The sequence below is a fragment of the Solanum verrucosum genome, unplaced genomic scaffold (genome assembly GCF_900185275.1).
Source record: "Solanum verrucosum unplaced genomic scaffold, falcon-dt-bn FXZP01000049.1, whole genome shotgun sequence".
Taxonomy (NCBI): Eukaryota; Viridiplantae; Streptophyta; class Magnoliopsida; order Solanales; family Solanaceae; genus Solanum; species Solanum verrucosum.
This window is the reverse complement of record NW_026020221.1, coordinates 9,495,789-9,516,495: the sequence shown is the minus strand read 5'-3', so window position 1 is coordinate 9,516,495 and position 20,707 is coordinate 9,495,789. Positions and strand designations below refer to the sequence as shown.

The following is a 20,707-nucleotide window of genomic DNA, read 5'->3' as shown; positions in this document are numbered from 1 at the left end:
TAACCGACTAACAACTAACACGTGCTACTCACATGACCACTAACCGAACTAACGACTTATTTATTAATTGGCACCTATCAATATCTTACCTTTTTTTTTATAGAATTTGAAGCATTTAAAAAGAGATAGGTGTTAATGGAGGAATGCACATTACATCGCATTTGCCCTTTCTTTTAGTAGTTGATCTACGGTTCTACATTCAATCATGTTGTCTGATTATTGAAAGGTTTCAAAAAAATTCAAGAAACTAATATTTAGTACTGGAGAACTCATATTTAGCACAAGACTTTGATTGATGGGGATAAAACAAATCAATTTTGATAAGAAAAATCGTGGGGTTGGGATTGTTTTCTGCAAAAAGCGCTGGAGAAGATGGGTTGGGGGGTGGATGTAGGGTTGCGCGTCGATCGGTTTGGTTCGGTTTTAAAGTATATCGGTTTGACTTATTGGTTATCGGTTTGTAGAGATGCTACACCGTTATAGAACCATTAAGCCATTGCCTTATCAGTTATTGATCGTTATCGGTTCGGTTATTGGTTTAACCGTTAAGATTTGATACAAAAATAAATTAATGAAAATCACTTAGAAACAAGGTGACAAATCGAATGAATCATGTACATGAGTTCACAAGTTGCATCTTGCTCAAAAACAAACACTTTTACATTGTAGAATAACCAAGATTTTGAGATAGCCAGGAATAAAAGTAGGAAACTAAACTCTAGGACTTTATATACAAAATCGTATAAATATAATTACTTAATTTACTATTCGATTATCGGTTAACCCATTAAGAAAAAACCTCATACCGTTAAAAATTGATAACCCGATAACAAAAAAAAAATCAAAGTTGTCTGAACCACTAAACCAATAATCCATTACTAATAAACCATTGCTAGTCTTTCTGCATGCAAACTGGAATAAGATATAAAATTAGCCTCAGATGCAGGAGAGCTATTGGATGACCCATCCACTTGCAAGGAGACTTGTCGGGACTCTTTTCTACCTGACAAATTATCGCCCAGACATTGCAACTTTTTTCGGGTTCAGGTTATCGGTTTCAATTATGAATGTATTGTGAACTTAAAACAATTTTTTTGGGATATTACAACAACTTGGCAAGTTTCATCCTTTCATGAATATAGATCATGAGAATAGAATTCAATTTATAGTAATAGAAACTTGATTCAAACATTTCTTGATACTCTGTATAGTTGTTCATAACGTTCCTGATTCGACATCATATAGGGGTTCCCGGAGAATTCAATTTCACCAGATCCATGTCAGCTGGGCAGTCGTTACACCATTTCAGATGTTACCAACAATAAATTGAGCTTTCATACAGGACATGTTTCAGAATTATGTTACAGAACATTTACACATAAGATAAATAAGTACACAACCAACATGCTCCTAATGTAAATTTGAAATATCAACCAATCAATTGATGGTAAACTGCCTACTCTAGCATCTGCTGTTGCATTGTCTGAGGTAATGATACAAAGTTATATATACGTCCCTATATAACAACTCATTCTACAGCATCTGAACGTGTTGGGAATTCCATTCCATGTAGTGCCGGTATGTTCTCCATATCTCTCTTCGAGAACAACGGAAAGAACCATAATGCCTTATTTGCGCCAAAAACCTGTTCAAAATTCCTTTTCCAGCCCATGTCATACTTCCACTGCACGGATTTTTTCTTCTCATAAACCTAAAAGACGACAGAAAACAATATGATAACTATTCAAGGGAACATATTTGTTTGTTTTCCTTATCATTCCGCGAGTTGAAGGAGAAGCACCAAAATTGACATATAATGAACTATAATATCAAGGTTTGACATACCTCCACCGAAGTGGTGTTGCTTGAGAGCAGAGATGCATGCATAATTACAAAGCAGAGAAGACTGAGTGAAAAGGCTAGATTCAAAACTGCATCAAGGTCAAATCCGTAAGAAACAAGGGGATCATAACAATCAAGACTAAGTCACTAAGATAGTAAGGTGCTGTTTACCGAAGACTAGAAAAATGACTGCAATATTCCCTGGTAATAATGACTGATTCTTGGTTTGCCGAAAGAATTTTATAAAACTGGGCAGCAGTACCAGAGTGTCCAACGTAGTTATCAAAAATGTGTACACCTGCAAAGATACTTGTGAGACAGGAACAGAAAGGAAACATTACATATTATATGTATGGGAGTGTCCTTAGAAGCACAGAAACCAAACTTTTATATCATCGAAGATTCATTCTGGGAAGAGGTAGGAAAAGAAATTTTGAACAGCAAAGAGCTGACTTGTATCCAAATCCAACACAAACAAATGAGAATATGAGTTTGCCATGTCATTTTAATTTATTAAATTTCAGACACACGTGCCACTCTATTTTGACGTGTGTCTCTGAGTTTTGAGACATGTCCAGAAAGGAAATACCAGGAGGACAATACACAATACCAAGGGCAAAATATGAACTTTGGAAAAAACTAATGGGTTGTGTGATAATTGAAACTTACAAACAATTCCTAGCAATTCCTTAACCATACTAAGTACTCAAAGCCATAGCATAGATAAGAAGAAGAAAGGAAAACCAAGAGGTGTTGTTTCGCTTCCCATGCTCGACCCCATCCCTCTAATATTGAGAGGTCATAATGTTCTTATGCTTTTCATTTTATACTATTCCCTCCATTCTAATTTATATGACACGTTTTCCTTTTTAGTCCATTCCAAAAAGAATGACAAGTCAAAATTTGAAACAATTTACTGTACACGTCCATTATTCCCTTAATGAGAAGCCTCATAACCACATGAATGTTATGGTATACTTTAAGACCAGAAGTCCAAAAGTTTGATAGCCACAAAAATGTTATGGCATTTCTAAAACCACAAGTTTTAAAAGACTTCTTTGCTTCTTAAACTTTGTGGCAATTCAAACTATGTCACATAAATTGGAACAAAGTATTTGTTATGACCTTGGATGCATTTTTTAATGCTTACCACGATACTAATAGATATTAATCAATATATCTATAAATTGTGATAGTTGAGAAATAAGTAAAGAAAACGGATGACAGGACTAATCCCATCAAGGTTAGTGCAAGAAAATGAGACAATCAATATCATGTGTGCATATAATGAAAAACTAAAACTAAATTCTAAGAAGACATGAAATACTTTGTTTCAAAGAATCCCAGATCTGTATCGAGATCTAAATAGACATGTGGCTCAATACACTGATGTTTTTGATCAAACACATGGCAGATCTTCCTATGACACTAGAAATGAAGAAAAACATACTCCCACCGTCCCATTTTAAATGAAGCTGTTTGACTACACACAGACATTTGAGAAAGAAAGAAAAGCTCCTGAATGTGCAGTCTTAGAACATGTCATGACATTTATGAGACCATAAAATCATGTCACCACTCACCAAAGTAAATAGAGTTTAAAGTCAAATTGTTTCTAAATATAAAAAGGTGTCATTCTTCTAGAGGTTGACTAAAAAGAAAGTTTGTCACATAAAATAGGATTGAAGGAATAATATTTTAGAGTTTTCCTTGTGCGTTCGTTTAAACTGCAACAACTCTATAAAGAGGGAATCACACTTGATAATGATTAACAATTGGAGGTACCCGAAGACAGGGCCGGCTCTATGCTTATTCAAATAAGGCATTGGCCTTAGGCCCCCAATTTTAGGGGGCCTCAATTTTTTACCAATAATAAATTATGTGTTAAATTTTTATAGAAAAGATTGATTATTTATGATAATATATATATTTTAAAAATATATATATATTTTATTCTCTTTAATCCCATTTAAATAGAAGAAATCAAGAAAAAATGTTTTATTTTCTTACACTCACTACACTAATATTCACATTATTTTATTCTTTTAACTCCTTTTACACTCTCTTCTTTAAATTTTTGATAAGTTAGAGTAATATTCTATCAAAAATATGAATCAATAGTCGAAAAGTGTTGAGTGAATTGTAAATTCTTTTTCTATTTCTTCTTAGATTTTCAAGCATTACAACAAGCATAGTAAAATGTGGGGTATACAAAATTATCAACTTGTTGAATCAAATTCTATGTTAACAATTCATATAATAATTGCCCGAGTAAGAAATGTTTTTCAACGTTGAATTGATAAAATCTTATCTAAAGCTAATAATTGTAAAAGAAATCGAATAAATCATTTATAAAAAAAAATATAAAGTATACTTTGCATTTAAAAATGTAAGTTTTTTTAAAAAAAAAAATTAATGCATATAAAGTTTATTTAGATTTTAGGCCTCTAGTTGAAATTTCGCTTTAGGCCTCCGATTGCGTTGAGCCGCCCCTGCCCGAAGAGAAACTAAATTCATCCTTGTCTTTAAAAGTGATAGTACCACATGTAAGACTACATATTTACATCAAGAAAAGCACAAACCACCCCCACATAGACTAATACTTCTAGATGTGAAGTAAGCAAGCATAAGGAAAAAGGAAAGAAGGTACACACCATTGAGAAATTGGTGGTGGAGAATAAGTGGTACAAATGAAATAGCATTTAAAGACAAGCTATTGAAAGAGGAAGCAAGAGACAAAGAAGATAATTCAAATACTCGGTGGGAGAAAATGACAAGTTGACATAAGAAAATAGCAAGTGAAGTTCTAGCTATGTCTTGAGACATATGAACATTACCACAAGAACTTGGTGGAAGAACAACGAATCTGAGTGGCAGTTACAGCAAAAAAAAAAAAAGTGAAGCTCCCAGCCTTGAAGATGGAGAGTTCTTTAAAGAGTACAAGAGGGCTAAGAAGCTAAAAAACAAAAGAAGACAAGTCTTACACGAGTTGTATCAGAAGCTAGGGCAATAAGGGAAAAATGTATAAAGTAGTATGAGCTAGTATGACCAAAATTAAGTATATTGAAGCAAAATCGTCATAAAGAATATGAGAGCGAAAAAAAACCTATGGCTCAAATCTGATCCTTATAGAGGTCTAGAAAATCATTGGAGATGGTTGTGGAAGCATAGCTAAAAAAATAACCAAAGTATTATATTAAAGAATGAAAAGATTTCAATGAGCAGAAAAAGTCTATCTTTGTCCCAAATAGAAAGAATAAAAGAGATATTCAAAGGTATACAAACTCTCGCGTTATTAACTTTAGGTGTCCTAGAAATTTTTTGGAAGGATGATAGAGCATAAGCTTAGACACATTACAAGGATAAAGAGCAAAGTTGGTTTATACCTACTCAGGTACCATATTTTTATCAAAAATATTGATGAAAATTTAAATAGAAGGATATTCACGTGATATACATATACTCGGAAATAGCAGATGGTAAAGCATCAAAGTCTAATCATCTGGTTGGTGCTTCAGTAAAAAGAAAAGCATATCAAATATATAAATGCAATAAAGAGTATGTATATAGAAGTGGTCACTAGTGTGAGAATAGTGGAAACAAATACAAGAGGAGATTCTTAGAACTGTGGTTATAAATCAGAGATTTCCTTAATTCCCTACTTGCCTACTTTATTTATGGATGACCTAACTAATAGCACACAGGAAAAAATTTCTTAGTGCATGCTATTTGAAAAGTCAATAAAATGTAATAACGTGGAGAAGCATCCCTAGAAAACTAGGATTTAAGATAACGAAAGTATAACATAATATATGTGCTGCAACCTCCAAGTTTAGTCCCCATATAAGAATAAAAGAAGTGAGCTAATGTGATTATGGTATCTATATGCAGATAATTCAAGCATCTGCACCCTATCTTCTTGGAGAATGTAATGGTTACTCATAAATTAAAAGCAAAAATGGTTGAAATTGAAAAGTCCTATGCAGACAATATTATATGAGTGTGAATATTGGGTCAGTAAGGCCCAAAGTATCCTCCAGTTAAGAGTTGTAAATTACCAACGTTAAGTTAGATGTGTGATCATACATGATTGGACTTGATTAGAATGCTTAAATCAAATAGAGGATGCAGATAGCACAAATAAAGATAAAACTAGAAGTCATTTCAGATGATTTGGCTTCTTCTTAGACATACAAATGCACCAATATAGTTGATAATGTTTAAGGTACTAAAAAGTGGACAAAGTGAATCTGAAATTTAATGGAAGGAAATTAACTTAAAACATCTATAATCTCTAGAAATGAATGCCCCTAAGAACAGCACTCAAAAGGAAAAAAGGAGCTATATATGTGAAACCAACTTGAGATTTTGCTCCTACACTAATTGTAAGACCATTTGTTCACCAAAGCTTTTTGGTCTAGCAAGAACATTGCATTTCAGTAATTGCAAATGCTTGAGATTTAGTGAACCTTTACTTTTTATTGGGAAGGTGTGAAATTTAGTGAACCTCTGTTTTTTATTGGAATGTGTGAAATTTAATGAACCTGGACTTTTACAGAAGACTTAATCTGCCTTAAAAGACAAATTATTTACAAGTACTGAAAAGGACTGGGCCCTAATGAGAAGAATAGATATAGGGAGTCATATGACAACTCCAAAGTGGGGAATCACAGTTGATTGAGTGACATAAGTTGGCTTGTTTATACTTACTACTTACTGATTCGGTTTGTCAGAACAGAATTTAAGACAGTTGCCTAATCGTAAAACTTCAATCCTCATGCTTTCATCAAAAAAAACTTCAATCCTCATGCATTCATCAAAAATCAAGAGAGCTGTTAAAGAAAGCAGCATAACTTTTTCACACCAAATTCATGAAAAAGGTCTTAAAGTCGATTTCGGTCACCAAGATTTCAGTAGGCAAAAACATGTAGAGGAAACAGAAAATCCCAAAATGGATATAAGAAGATGATTCAAACTTGCATCAACTTTCTATCTAAGATTACTTTACAGACCTTTCAATGAATGGCATAACTATAACGACGACCAAATAATAGCAGCAAGAAGAAGGCCGTTATAGATTCACCATATTTAGGATATGAACATGTTCAGGACCTCATTCACAGGCAAGAAAAGACTGCAGGTGTGTTTCTTCTAGATTTTTCTGCAAAAAGCATTACAAAACTAAGCAAAAATGTTTAAAAGCCAACTTCATACCACAAAAAGGAGAAAAAACTTGTAGTTGCGAGCCCCAACACAATTGACAACCCATATGCAGTGGTGATCCATCTTAAGAACACATCTTTGACCTACAAGACAAAATAGAATTTTCAGTTCAGCAGATATTAGTTTTTGGTCATATAAGTTCCTAACTACTGCAAATTGAGACATGCCACGATAGCCATAGAACAAAAGGTCTTAGGGATAAAATGATGTAAATAATCAGGCGACACTTCTAAGACATGGTACAGAGAAATCGAAATACCATGCATGCGACTTCATGGGAAAATATGCCTACCCAAATCGACCAGACTTTGACAGGAGAAATGTCTAAAGACAATAGAGAGGAGAAATGAATACGAAAGTAAACCTCTCATCTCACACCAAATATGCCAGATAAGGATTAAGACAAAGATCCTGGGGTGTAGCGCTCCAAGACATGGTATTCCTTTGGGCAAGAGGTGGAAAATGGACAAAACAGTTAAAATATGTGGGGTACAAATGAGCATGGGTGAAGAATCATACAACTCATATTACAATCCATTTACCCATTTTATTACCTATACTTCTGCTGAAGGAAAAAAGGAAAACTTTATCTGTACAATCGAAGTTTGGGAATAAGCAAATAGTTAATCAGACTAGCACATACAGACAGAACAGTGATGACAACGTGGTGGCTTGCCGTTTTGGCATTTACTGCAATAGCCTCTAGACTGAGACTGTCTTCTTTCTATCTGTTCAGTTGATAATGTTGGAGTAGGATTCTCGATTGATGCATAATCAGATAAAGCAACTGAGTTGCCCTCCTCTATGTTCTGCTCCGATACTAGTTTCCAGTTTTCAGGGACAGAACCAGGATCCTGAATTACTACCTTAATATAGCTCCACATTAGCATTACAAGCTGCAAGATGAATTACAATTTTATATTAGGCTTGTTAAACACAAATACTGAACTGAAGGAAACAATCCTCCAAATTAAATGATGCCTCCTCTAGGGCATTCTTCTTGTAAATTTGCAATTTTAACAATTGCATTTCATGTTTGAGATGCGTGAATGACCTGCAACTCCAGCCATATCAGAGATAGCAAAAGTGCAGTTTCTACACAATAGGGAAATGTCTGAGTCATGTATTATTATTCATGAATTTTATGAGCACAGCAAAAGGGCAGTCTCTGAACAAATAAAGATTTTCCAGGAGTCGTGTTTATTAATGAGTCGTTTGAGCACAACAGGCAAAGTAGAGTTTGATCTTTGATGATCTTGAATCTGGTTAATATAACATCCAAGGATATTATTAAGGAGCCAGAACAGCTCAGCAAAGCTTTGTCAAGTACTTGCATACTACAGACTGCAGGTTCAGAGATCTGCGAATTGGATGGTAAGCTCAAAGGCATGAACACAAGCACACTACAGATAGCTCATTAAAGCTGTTGAATGTTTCAGGATTTAGTAAGTATGCTAAGCATTTAGACATTGCTGTATCATTCTCTCTTTGAGCAGTACGGAATATAGTTTCAAACTTCTACTTGAGCAGGTACATTAAGTCTACCTCATGCTTGAGTCATTCAAGTAGTCACTATTTTTGCAAATGATATGCAAGACTTTGTCTAGTTAGTAATATCTAAGCTAATCACAACTGGCATGAGAGAAAATTCCAAGGACCAAATTTAGGCGCTTCCTCAAATATCTCCAACCCTTGACTGCTAAAATTGCATATTGCATAACATAACTTCTCTTCCAATCTCAACTTGATCTATACCCTTCCTTTACAGCTTGTAGGAAGAAAATGCCCAAATCCACTCAATGGTAACTGTTCCCAAGTATATCCTTCAATCCATTTTCCTTTGATGGAATTAACTTTCAAATTTGTCTAGGTTGATAAATTTTAAAAACTTGTCTTGATTGACGCCTTCAATATATGACAAACAGATAAAGTATTTCTTCTCCACAAATTTGGATGTCATAGATTATTACTTCCTTTTCACATAACTAGCAAAAGTTTTGGTAATAGCCAACCAGCACTTTACAACTGGATAGGTACAAAAGATGTATATAAAGGAATTGAGTTATGTAATTTTTTTGGCATATATTTGTGCTCTGTATATAAAAATCTTAACCTTCTCAAAGAAAACAGATGAATATAGCCGCTGCAGACATATTTTGAGGTTCTACCACATAGCAATTACATACAAACCCTTGTACTTCAAGCTATATACAAAACCCATTTAACCTTCAGGACACCTTTGATTATTTTCCCAAAAGACAGTCTAGAACTGTGATTCATATCTTCTTTATCTCCTGTTAGTCTTCCTTCCCACACAACACCAAAAGAATCATTTCACTCTCAGAAGATAGAACTTCCCAACCTGTTTCAAATTAATTCTCTCAACATATTCTTCTAGACATGACTATTTCATCCCATATATGCTTAGAGAGTGTCTTCATAACTGAAAGACAATAGGGGAAGTGGGAAAAAAGATATCAGTATGCTCAAATTACTGCTGACCTTGATAACACCCATTGCATAGTTAAAAGCCTCTCTTCCGTAGATTATTCTCTGTCAGAGAAGCATTATCAGCACCTATCCTACTAATGCGACCAACCTTACTAGCAGCTTTGGTTTTCCAATCAACTTCCACGATTCTCTTCATTGATACTACTTGAGGCAGTTAGGGAATTACAGCATGATTTAACTATAAAATTGCCATCACTTTTCTGGGTCCACAATGTAGCATCTAATTCTTCTATGGTTTCTTTACTCATATATTCCTTCAGCAGTGAGGACAAACAAACATTCAATTTCCCAGTCATTGCAGGCTCTCCTAGAACAGACTTTCCAATCATTTTGGCTTTACACTGAGCTAGATGCTTAGGTGCTTCAACGGTTGTTACTATACCAGAACGCTCCTGAAACTGCTCGTCTGGAGGGGTATTATCCAGCCAAGAGGCAGGCATCTCATTTATTGAAATATAACTGCAAATAAAGGAGGGTCAATTGACTCCACATGCCGGGAAAACTATCAGATATCTTTTATATAGCTGGACTATATCCCCCATTCTTTCTCATAAGAATCTATAGGCATTAAAGTCACCACCCAAGGTATAACCGTAGTCCTTCATTAGAAAGGGCTCAAAACTTTATTCATTTCTTGCATTTGATGCACCCAATAAATTATTGAAAAATAATAAACAACATTTGAGAGAATGACACAGATAGAGTGAAAATCAAATACATTATCATTATACAACCACCATCATTACATCAACTATAATCCAATGTGGTCCCACAAGTAGGGTCTTGGGAAGGTGGGGTTGTACTCAGATCTTACCCCTATCTTTGTGGGGCAAAGAGACTCTGATAGACCCTCGCCTATAAGAAAAGTGTTTTCCAAAACAGGTTTGGAAAATACAAGAGAAAGGAAAAATATGAAAACTATGAAGAGACTATTGAGGAAAAGAAAAATATCAAATGCAAAAAAGAAAAGATAACCAAAGTAAAAGAAACAACTATGTACTAAAAAATTGAAAGAATAAGGTAATGTAGAACAATAAAATTGAAAGAATAAGGTGCTCTATGCTCTGCCAAAGAAAAAGAAAAAAATCATCTGATTACCTACAATTTACAAACCTTCCACCCTAATCCTCAACCTCCACGCACTCTATTTAGGATCATGTCATCAATTAGCTGAAAGTGTGTCATGTCCTATCTAATCACCTCTCATCAATTATTCCTCGATCTACCTCTACCTCTCTTAGGACTATCACTGACATCTCTGCACCTCCTCAATAGGCATCTGCACTTCTCTTTGCATACTCGAACCATCTTGTCCTCACCAGAGGCCACTCCCACCTTGCCCAGTATATCCTCGTTCCTAATTTTGTCTCTCCTAATTTGCACACACATCCATTTAAGCATCCTTTATTTTCGTCTCTTCATTTTCTGGATGTGTGAGTTCTTTCATGATCAATAATCAACCCCATACAACATAGTCGATGTAAAAATCACTCTATAAACTTACTTTTGAGTTTTGGTGGCACATTCTTATCACATAGAATATCAAATGCAAGTCTCTTTTACATCCACCTCACTCCAACATGATATGTGACATCATCATCAATCTTCTTATTCCCTAGGATTATTGACCCACCCAGGATTATTGACCCATGATACTTGAAACTCCCTCTCTTTGGGATAACTTGTGTATCAATCCTCACATACACACTGTCTCATTGTTGTGTCACTGAACATACACTCCAAATACTTGTTTTAGTCCGACTCAACCTAACCGTCTCCAAACTTCCAAGCTATTGTTAACTCTGTTGCATGTCTCGTCAATTAATATTATGTCATTTGCAATAACATACACCATGGTACCTCTCTTTGAATATGTTGTGGCAATTCATCCATCACCACGGAAAGTAAAAACACGCTAATAGTTGATCACCTCGATGGGAAGTGTTTTGAGTCTCCTCCCACTGTTCTCACTCAGGTTTTGGTTTTGTCGTATATAATCTTGATCACTCTAATGTATGTGACGAGTACACCTCTAGACTTGATGCATTTCCTCAAAAAACCTCCCTTAAGACTTTGTTGTAGGCCTTTTTTGGGTCAATGAACACCATAGTCCATATATATGTCTTTTTTCCCATCCATGTACTGCTCCAACAATCTCCTTAAAAGATGAATGATTTCCACTAATTTAATGTAAGCAATCTTCTTGGCTTCCACTTTCCCTTGGACCTCTCCATTCCACCACCAATCTCCTCTATGACCACCAAAATTACCCTTCGAGACCGCTAACACCCCTCAGGTTGTTTCCCTAATACAATTAATTGTCATAGTCCACATACTATTTGCATCCCCCGCAATGTCCCAAGCCCCCGTAGTCATCAACTTCTCTCCCAACTCCTGAATTTTATCCTTAGTCAGGCCCCTCACCTAATCCTTGGTTGGTCATACAAAGTCTTTTTTCCTCTTTCTTCTAACCCCTAGATCTATTACCAAGAGTTTATGCTTGTGAGGTTCTCACTCGGAATAACTTCATAGTCCTTACATAAATTTCTATGAGTTGAGGGCTTATCAAAAACAATCTTTCTACCTTCGCAAAGTCGGGGTAAAGCTACGTACATACCACCCTTCCCATATTCACTTGTGGGATTACACTAGGTATGTTATTGTTGTTGTTGTCCTTACATAAACCTCTATCAGTCTTCCTAAAAAGTAGGTAATTGGTTTGAGTCTTTGTCATCACACTACGGAAGGTTTCTGAAAACTCGAGTTAGCTATCACAACACCGAATATTTATCTCATAGAATTATGATTCCTCCACTTCTATTAGTGGTTGGTAGAGAAATATACTCCTATCTTCATGGTAAACTTTGCCCAATGGATCTCTCCTTCCATTCCTCCGTCTAAGATCTTTGAACCTTTTGCCTTCTGGCTTATAAATTTATCTCCATTTGTCAACAATTAGGAATGACCTTCCTCTACTTTACCAATACATGAAGTTGTGTTTAACTCCATCTTCTTCAATTCTTTCTATTCATAATCCAACATACACTTTTTCCGTGTATAAAGAAAAAATAATGTTCACATTCTTTTTAAAGAAACTTCTACCTCATACTATACAACACCAAAGGAAACACATATTAGCAAACTTTAATGTAATAACCCATTTAATCTTTCTTTCTTAATCTACTAATCAAAGGGAGTTATCCAAATTGAAGCAAAGGATGACACAAAATGTTACATGGTCTCGCTGTTCCACTTCAAGAATTTTTTATTTGTACTATTTCCAAATAGCAAAGAACTTATTTTGTCACCCCAACATGTTCTTATTAACAGCAAAGAGTAAACATTGGCAACTATAGTCCAAGTAGCAGAGTCATGTTAGTTTAATTTGAGATGGAGACAGAAAGAAGGAAGTAGTACAATATGAAAAGCTTTAAGATCTCTTTTCTCTTAAGAGACACAGCACTGCAGTACATACTGTGGTACAAGTTTCCTAATTGACACCAATCAAATAAACATTCTAACTCTCATCTCATTGTTGTCTAAGAACCTGTCCAATTTGTGCTAGAGATAGGAGCAAGAACAACTAATAGCACCTTTGCTATCTCAATTCTCATTTATTTACCTCTCATCGTATTAGGCTATTCATAGTCTTTGGCTTTTTGAACCAGACATCACCTAGTGTAATTGTAGTTCTTACTTTTGATATCTTTCATCGTCAGTTGTTTACTGTGTTGCGATTATCGCACTATATTGTTGGTTCAACATGTTAATTGCTACATTTTCTACACTGTTTTCTTCTTTCATAGTACTTGGATTTGGTGCACTCGAACCAAGGGTCTTCCTGAAATAGCCTCCACAAGGTAGTGGTAAGGTCTGCATACACTCTACCCTCCTCGTGGTACTCTACCCTCCTCATGGTGGAATTTCAGTGGGTATGTTGTTGTACCTCTCTTTTTCCCTATCCCCTTTACTTCCCTTTTTTCCTCCACTCTTTGGTTCTTTCTTCATCTACCACTGTATTTACATGCTCTCTTCTTCCAATTCATTGCGAATTTCTTCTTTATTAGTAAGTAATACATAATAATGCAAAATGTGTTGCTTATGAACTGGTCCTATACAATATATGTTCATAACAGATTCCATTTTTTTTAGTAAATAGAGATGAATAATAAACTAGAAAAAGGCAAAAGATGAGAACTTACAAGGATATGAAAGATGATAATAATTGTGAAAGATAAGAAGGAAGTGAAGCCACCATCAAGGAGACGAGGAGCCCAGATAAGAACGACGACGGCATAATACGAAAGTACAACAATAGCAAGAACGATGAGGATCACGAAATAGCCAATAACTTTGAGTCCAGAACACAGCCTGAATGGATTGAGATCCATTGCAGGAGTGGGAGTAATTCGAGGCAGAAGTAGACCGGACGTGCGTCGGGATCGAGCTGGGAAGAAGCGTCTCCAGATATGGGAAGCCAGCTCGATAACCCGTCGGAATTTATTTTTTTTTGGCAGATGAGAACGCCGCAGGTCACCGGAACACGGAGTACTGCCGGCTAGAGACTTACAAAATGTTCAATATATGTCGGTCTTTGCTTAACAACAGTGAAACAGAAAATTTGACTGAAAGTATGCGAGAAACAGAAAGAAAACCAAGGACAAAAGATAGAGTGAGTGACACGCGTAAGATTCTCAATGTAGGTATAAAATATCAAAAATCCAATTGCAATTTTATATTCAATCTAAAACATAAGTGACTGTCATATTATATCATTCGATTTTTAAGTATGAAATCGATCACTCAAAGAACTATTTCAATTAATTTTCATATCAATTGAATCAACTTCTCGACGTGCAATATTTTAAATTTTTATATTAGACTAACAAAGAATAAAAACAAGACTAATAAAGTTATCATGTACATCAAACAACTTTCTTTCAATATTAAGATGCCTAGGATAATGATTTCTCTAAATATCAAAATAAATTCTTAATGTATTAACTATAATAGGAACATTTATGTGGATATCCCAAATGCATCATGAGTCATTCAAAAATTATAAAGCGGGGAAATATTTTGTGGCTGCTAGATATGAATTATGTGATCTCCCACATATATCAAAATTTTCAATCAAGCACTTGTACTTGAAATGGAGGGTGCAATTCAAGAAGTTAATTGGAGGAAATTGGTGTGCAACAACATTGGTCTACCTAGGTGGATTTCATTCTAAGATTTGTTGCTCTAGGTAGACTAAGTACTTGGGATAAGTTTTTTAGATGAGAGATACAAACAACTTAGAATTGTCCTTTGCGTGAAGGTGGAAAATGAAAGCATTTCTCATATTTTCTTTACTTGCAAAGTCTCTGCCCAGTTGTGGCAGAATCTGTTACTATGGGTTGATATCAGGAGAACACATGTGTCATGGAATGATAAACTTTAATGGATTGCGTAACATTGTTCATTTTGTATTCCTAAGATACTGAAAACAAAACTTTGAAGAACTTGGTAAGAAACAACAAAGTTTAAAGAGCATTTTCAAAACTAAAAAATGTAAACTAGTAGAGAATATAGAACCTGAAACACAGATTAGAAACAATATACAAAATATTTTTCTTAAAGAAGAAAATCGAGTCCACTGAATGCACAGTGTCTCCTTAAGGAAATTATTCCCCTCAAGTATCTGAGGTTAATGGAATATATCCTCCTAGGATAGAACGATCTTACTCACCGGTGTATCGGTACCTAAAACCACGGTGTCAGCGAACCACTCAACGACAGTAAAGTACAGTTAGAATACTAGATTTAGTAGTAGTAGAAGATCCAGAAAAATTCGTTCTTTTTTTAAAATGAGAGGAAATCCTCAATTTATAGAAAACAAAGGGTAGTGTGAAATGGTTCTTATTGTGCCTTACCGGAAAGGTCACAAACCTTTGGAAAAGTCACAATCTTTCGAAAAGGTCACAACTTTTTATAAAAGTCACAATGTCACGACACGAGAGCACCCCTTGGTCGTAACCGGCGTACTCGACCTCTCGGAGGTCTAATACAAGCCTCTTAGCATTCATTCATCGCATAAAACTAAAAACCATAATGAATTAAAAACTTTCTTTACAAGGAAGACATTTCATTAAAATAGTAAGCGGAAGACTTCTAGACTTTATACACTTATGTCTCAAACCATCTAATACTTTGAATACAACATTGGGATTAAGCCCATACAAAACTTAAGCAAATACTAGAAAGACATAAAATAAAAAAAAAAGGGACATGTAGGGTATTGTCCTCGAATCTATGAGGACTCACCAAGTCTTCATCTTCAACACTTAGAAACCTAACAAGTAGCCATGACATGTCACCATCTCAAAATCCCTACACTTTAGTCAAAAAGGGAAAGAAAGGGGGTTAGCACAATTAAGTACTAAGTATGGAGACCATGCAAGAAAATATGCACAATGGACACTTACAAGAAATGTATGCTTTCATATCATTTTGATAAAAACCTTCACTTCACAAGTATAAGAGACATAATACAAGTCAATGTTCACATATAAAACCATGGCCAACCGTATACATACTCAACATATATTCATATACAACTCATGCTTAACTTTAAAGGAACACATGCCATTTCATTACCATAGGACCTCTACCTAATATAACCTTAAGACACACTTGAGTAAGACAAGAAGTGACCGCCCATACAACCTCTTCAAGCACACTTAAGAGTTCCTCAAGATTACCTTAGATAAGGACATTTCCTTTACATCATAACATCCATAGACCAACATTCTTTAAGCCATTTAGGAGACATCCAAGCACATAAGGGGACTTTCACATAATAGTCGTTAGACTTAGGAAACTCACTTTAGTATATTCTAGGCCTACTCGTGCCATGTATAGGTAGCATCACATACTACTACCTACACTTTGTAGAACCTATCCAATACTAGAGTGCACATCCCATATGATGGGAATAGGCATAACCGACATAGACCATACTAGCTAGGTATGGAATCCGGAGTCTACCCTACTCCGTGGAAGGTGTTCTACTTGCCAAAGGTAGAACTAATAAGCAACCCATGTAGGCACATGGTTTAGGGGATGTCCAAGGAAGTTCATTGTGCCTAATCTCATACTCAACTAGGCCACCTTCCTAACCACATCCACTCGGTGCTAGCCTTGTTTCCCATAGAGTATTCAATCACATATGTACTAGAGATGGTTCCTTTTCTAGTTCAACCAACTCATAGTACCTCTTCCCAAGAAAGGCCCCATTTCTTAGTTATAGCCAATCAAGGTTCATAAGGATAGCTCATTTGACTTTCTTAGATAAGGATTCTCATGCCGTTCCGGCTACATCCATCTCTAAGTCTATCATCTCACTCAAGAAGGGAACATCGCCCTAAGGCCCATCCTTCAAGGTTATACATTTTCATAGGAAAGCTAGACTTATGAAAGGGCACCATTTCTTAGTTCTGCCGATTCATGTCTTGGCCTAGAATTCCTCTTTTAGCATTTATAAAAAAGGCACCATTTCTTAGTTCTAGTCCACTTCACACATTCATGCATTCAAGACTTTAAGTAACAAGAAGAGACACTATAGTCTACTAACCAAGTTACAACATTATCGTCTAAGGATACTTCATAATCCAACATCATCCCATATATATATCATGAGAAATCATACTTTAGATCACAATGCTATCCACTTTACATAGGATCATCACAAGATCACATAAACTCATTCACATCCTATCCTCACATATAGCTTCAAATAAAACTTTACATATAGCTTCATATAGGACTTTACATATAGCCTCGTTTATATATATGAACACAATAATACAACAATACTCATATAATGCCCTTCATGGCCACAATCATAATTCAAAGAAACAAGCAACACTTCAACCAAAGGTGAATCCAACCTAAGAAGCAATTATAGCAATATTAAGAGATAAAGTCATCTTACCACCTTTCAAAGGCCATAAGCCACAATACTCAATTCCATGCCAATTATACAATATTCATCAAGTTAGGTCAACTTACCCTCTTTCCATAGCTATATTCATCATCCTCATATTCCAACAATTTACAATACAATAACAATGATAATAACAACATTCAACTATACAAGTTAAGCTAAACAATATCCAACAACCAACATAAAGGCTAAATCCCAATTTATAACCATTCAAGGCTACTACTTCACATTATACAATTAAATAACAATTTCCAAAAATTCAACATAGTTAAGATCATATAAGAACAGCCCACATCTAACCACTCAATAATCCTTCATCAATTACTCAAAATCAATAGACCCACTTTAGGCAAAATTTAGAAAATTTGAGAAGACATGGGTTTATGAAGATTTCTTTCTTAAAACCATCAATAATCATTAAAAATAACATAAATCATCATTTAGAATCATTTAATGCAAGAACCCATGCTAGAATTGAATTTAGGTTTGTTTTTGAGTTTTTGAACAACTTTGAAATCTTTTGAATTGACTCTTTGATTGAAGAAGGAATCAAAGATGAAGAGTCCTCATACCTTAATCTTGAAGAACCAACGAAATTGAAGAAGAAATCAGTAGCCACCATCAACCTTAGCTCATTCTTTCACCTTGAGCTTCCATGGGGTCTTGAGAGAGTTTTGAGAGAGGGAGGATTTTGAATTTTTTTTTTGGAGAATGACTTTAAAATAGACTTAAAACCTTATATATTTATCATAAAAACCATTTAAATTCAATCCCACATAATAAACAATTAAAACGAAATTACTTAAAAACCCCTCACTAGGGCAGCCCCGTCAGGGACCAAGGAAGACTTTACGAACCGTGAAGGGGGACCACCTAATTCGATTTGAGCTATGAGATATGACCATAAACACCACATGACCAACCATCAAAAATACATGAGAGGCTCTAGCCTAGTTCATTTTTTTTTGGGTCGTTACACACAATTTTTCATAAAAGTCACAATTTTTCATAAAAGTCACAACTTTTCATAAAAGTCACAATTTTTCATAAAAGTCGCAACTTTTCATAAAAGTCACAACTCTTCATAAAAGTCACAACTCTTCATAAAAGTCGCAACTCTTCATTTTTCATTCACACCTTTTAAAACCCAACAATCCCCTGCATGAATGTGGAATGACTCCAAGACAAAGAAACGGACAAGTATGTGTACTTTACAAGCAAGAATTAACTACATATGGATAAGTAGGTTTCCCCTTGGACTTTCCATAGTGACCATATGTCGGATATACTCGGTCAATCGGTAGATGTGATATCTTTGAACCGTCGAGATTTGGTGTATACCTAGACAACCATATGTCACACAATTAACCCTTTACCATTTATGGTTCGTATGGTTGTGTTCATTTCAGCCATAAACACCTCATGGTTCCATGAGTGTATAGAGAGATGGACTTTTGACAATCATCCTCTTTGAAGCGGTTAACACTTCACACTCACATAGGTGATTTCTAAACGTGTTATTGCGTAGATACACTATTTGGTCAAATCTGCCAAACTTAACAAATCATTAAAAACTTTAAGCTTTATTAATTCATTAACAAGCCTTAATGTTGTATCCTTGTTCCTGAGCATTGTCTTCATCATGGGAATGGATTGAGTTGGTTGACAATATCGAACCGTCAGTCACAACTTTGTTTTTCTCCTTGAATCTAGCTCTTGGGATCTCCAGTCTGCTAGATAGAGTTACCGCCATGATGACTTTTCCTAAGCCGTAAACCAATTCCCTTAGATGATTTTTCAACTTTCTCTCTAGTTAGGCCTTTTTGTAAGTGGATCCGACATATTATCTTTTGACTTTACATAGTCAATTGTGATAATTACACTAGAGAGTAGTTTTCTAACGGTATCGTGTTTATATCTTATATGACGAGACTTTCCGTTATACACCATGCTTTATGCCTTACCTATTGCATCTTGACTATCAAAGTGTATGCATGTTGATGCCAAAGTTTTGGGCCAAAAAGAATATCTATCAAGAAATTCTGGAGTCTTTCAACTTTTTCATCGGCCTTATCTAGAGCACCTAGCTCAGAGATCATTGTAGAGTTAGCGATACATGTCTTTTTGAAAGATTTCCAAGAGACTACTCCTCCACAAAGAGTAAATACATATCCACTCGTGGATTTTACTTTATTCGATCCCGGTGATCCAATTTGCATCACTATATCCTTTCAATACTGTAGGATATTTGTATAATGCAAGACATAGTTTTGAGTATGTTTTAAATACCCCAAAACACTATTCATTGTCATCCAATGAGTTTGATTGGGATTATTCATGAACCGACTCAGTTTATTAATAGCACATGTTGTATCTGATCGCGTATACTTTCTGATATACATCATACTTCCCAATACTCTAGCATAATCCAATTGTGAGTCACTTTCACCTTCATTATGTTGAAGTAAAAAGCTCACATAATTGGAGTCTTGACAATATTAAAATCCAATTATTTGAACTAGTCAAGTTCCTTTTCAATGTAATGAGACTGTGACAATGCTAAACATCTTGGAGTTCTAAGAATTCTTATACCTAAGATCACATCAGCAACTCCACGATCTTTCATATCAAAGTTGCTTTCTAGCATATGTTTAGTAGCATTTATGTCATTAGTGTCTCTATTGATGATCAACATATCACTAATATACAAACAAACAATGACCTTGTGATTTTAATGTGAACACATTTATCACTTCCATCATTCTTAAATCCATTTACCAACATAGTTTGGTCAAATTTCTTATGTCAATGTTTGGGTGCCTGTTTTAGTCCATAAAGTGACTTAACAAGTTCGCACACTTTCTTTTCTTTACCAGGAACCACAAAACCCTCAGGTTTGCATGTAAATTTTTCCTCTAATTCTCTATTTATGAAAATTGTTTTCACATTCATTTGATGAATTTGGAGGTCAGATATCGCAACTAATGTAATTAACATCCGAATGAATGTAATTCTAGTTACTGGCGAGTATGTGTCGACAAAATCAAAACTTTATTTTTGTCTACAACTTTTGACAAAAAGTCTTGCTTTGTATTGGTCAATAGTTCCATCGACTTTCATTTTCCTTCTGAAGATTCACTTTGA

At 35.1% G+C, this 20,707-nt stretch overlaps 1 protein-coding gene across 1 annotated transcript; it reads right to left on the bottom strand.

Moving 5' to 3' along the window:
- Positions 1–1,314: 1,314 nt before the first annotated feature.
- LOC125830982 (probable protein S-acyltransferase 12) lies at positions 1,315–14,222 on the bottom strand. Its single transcript, XM_049510177.1, has 6 exons — positions 13,779–14,222; positions 7,709–7,961; positions 7,057–7,148; positions 2,014–2,140; positions 1,846–1,931; positions 1,315–1,711 (listed from the first exon to the last, which is right to left on the bottom strand). The coding sequence occupies exons 1-6, from the start codon at positions 13,965–13,967 to the stop codon at positions 1,529–1,531; spliced, it is 930 nt and encodes a 309-aa protein (XP_049366134.1). The 5' UTR covers positions 13,968–14,222; the 3' UTR covers positions 1,315–1,528.
- Positions 14,223–20,707: the final 6,485 nt, after the last annotated feature.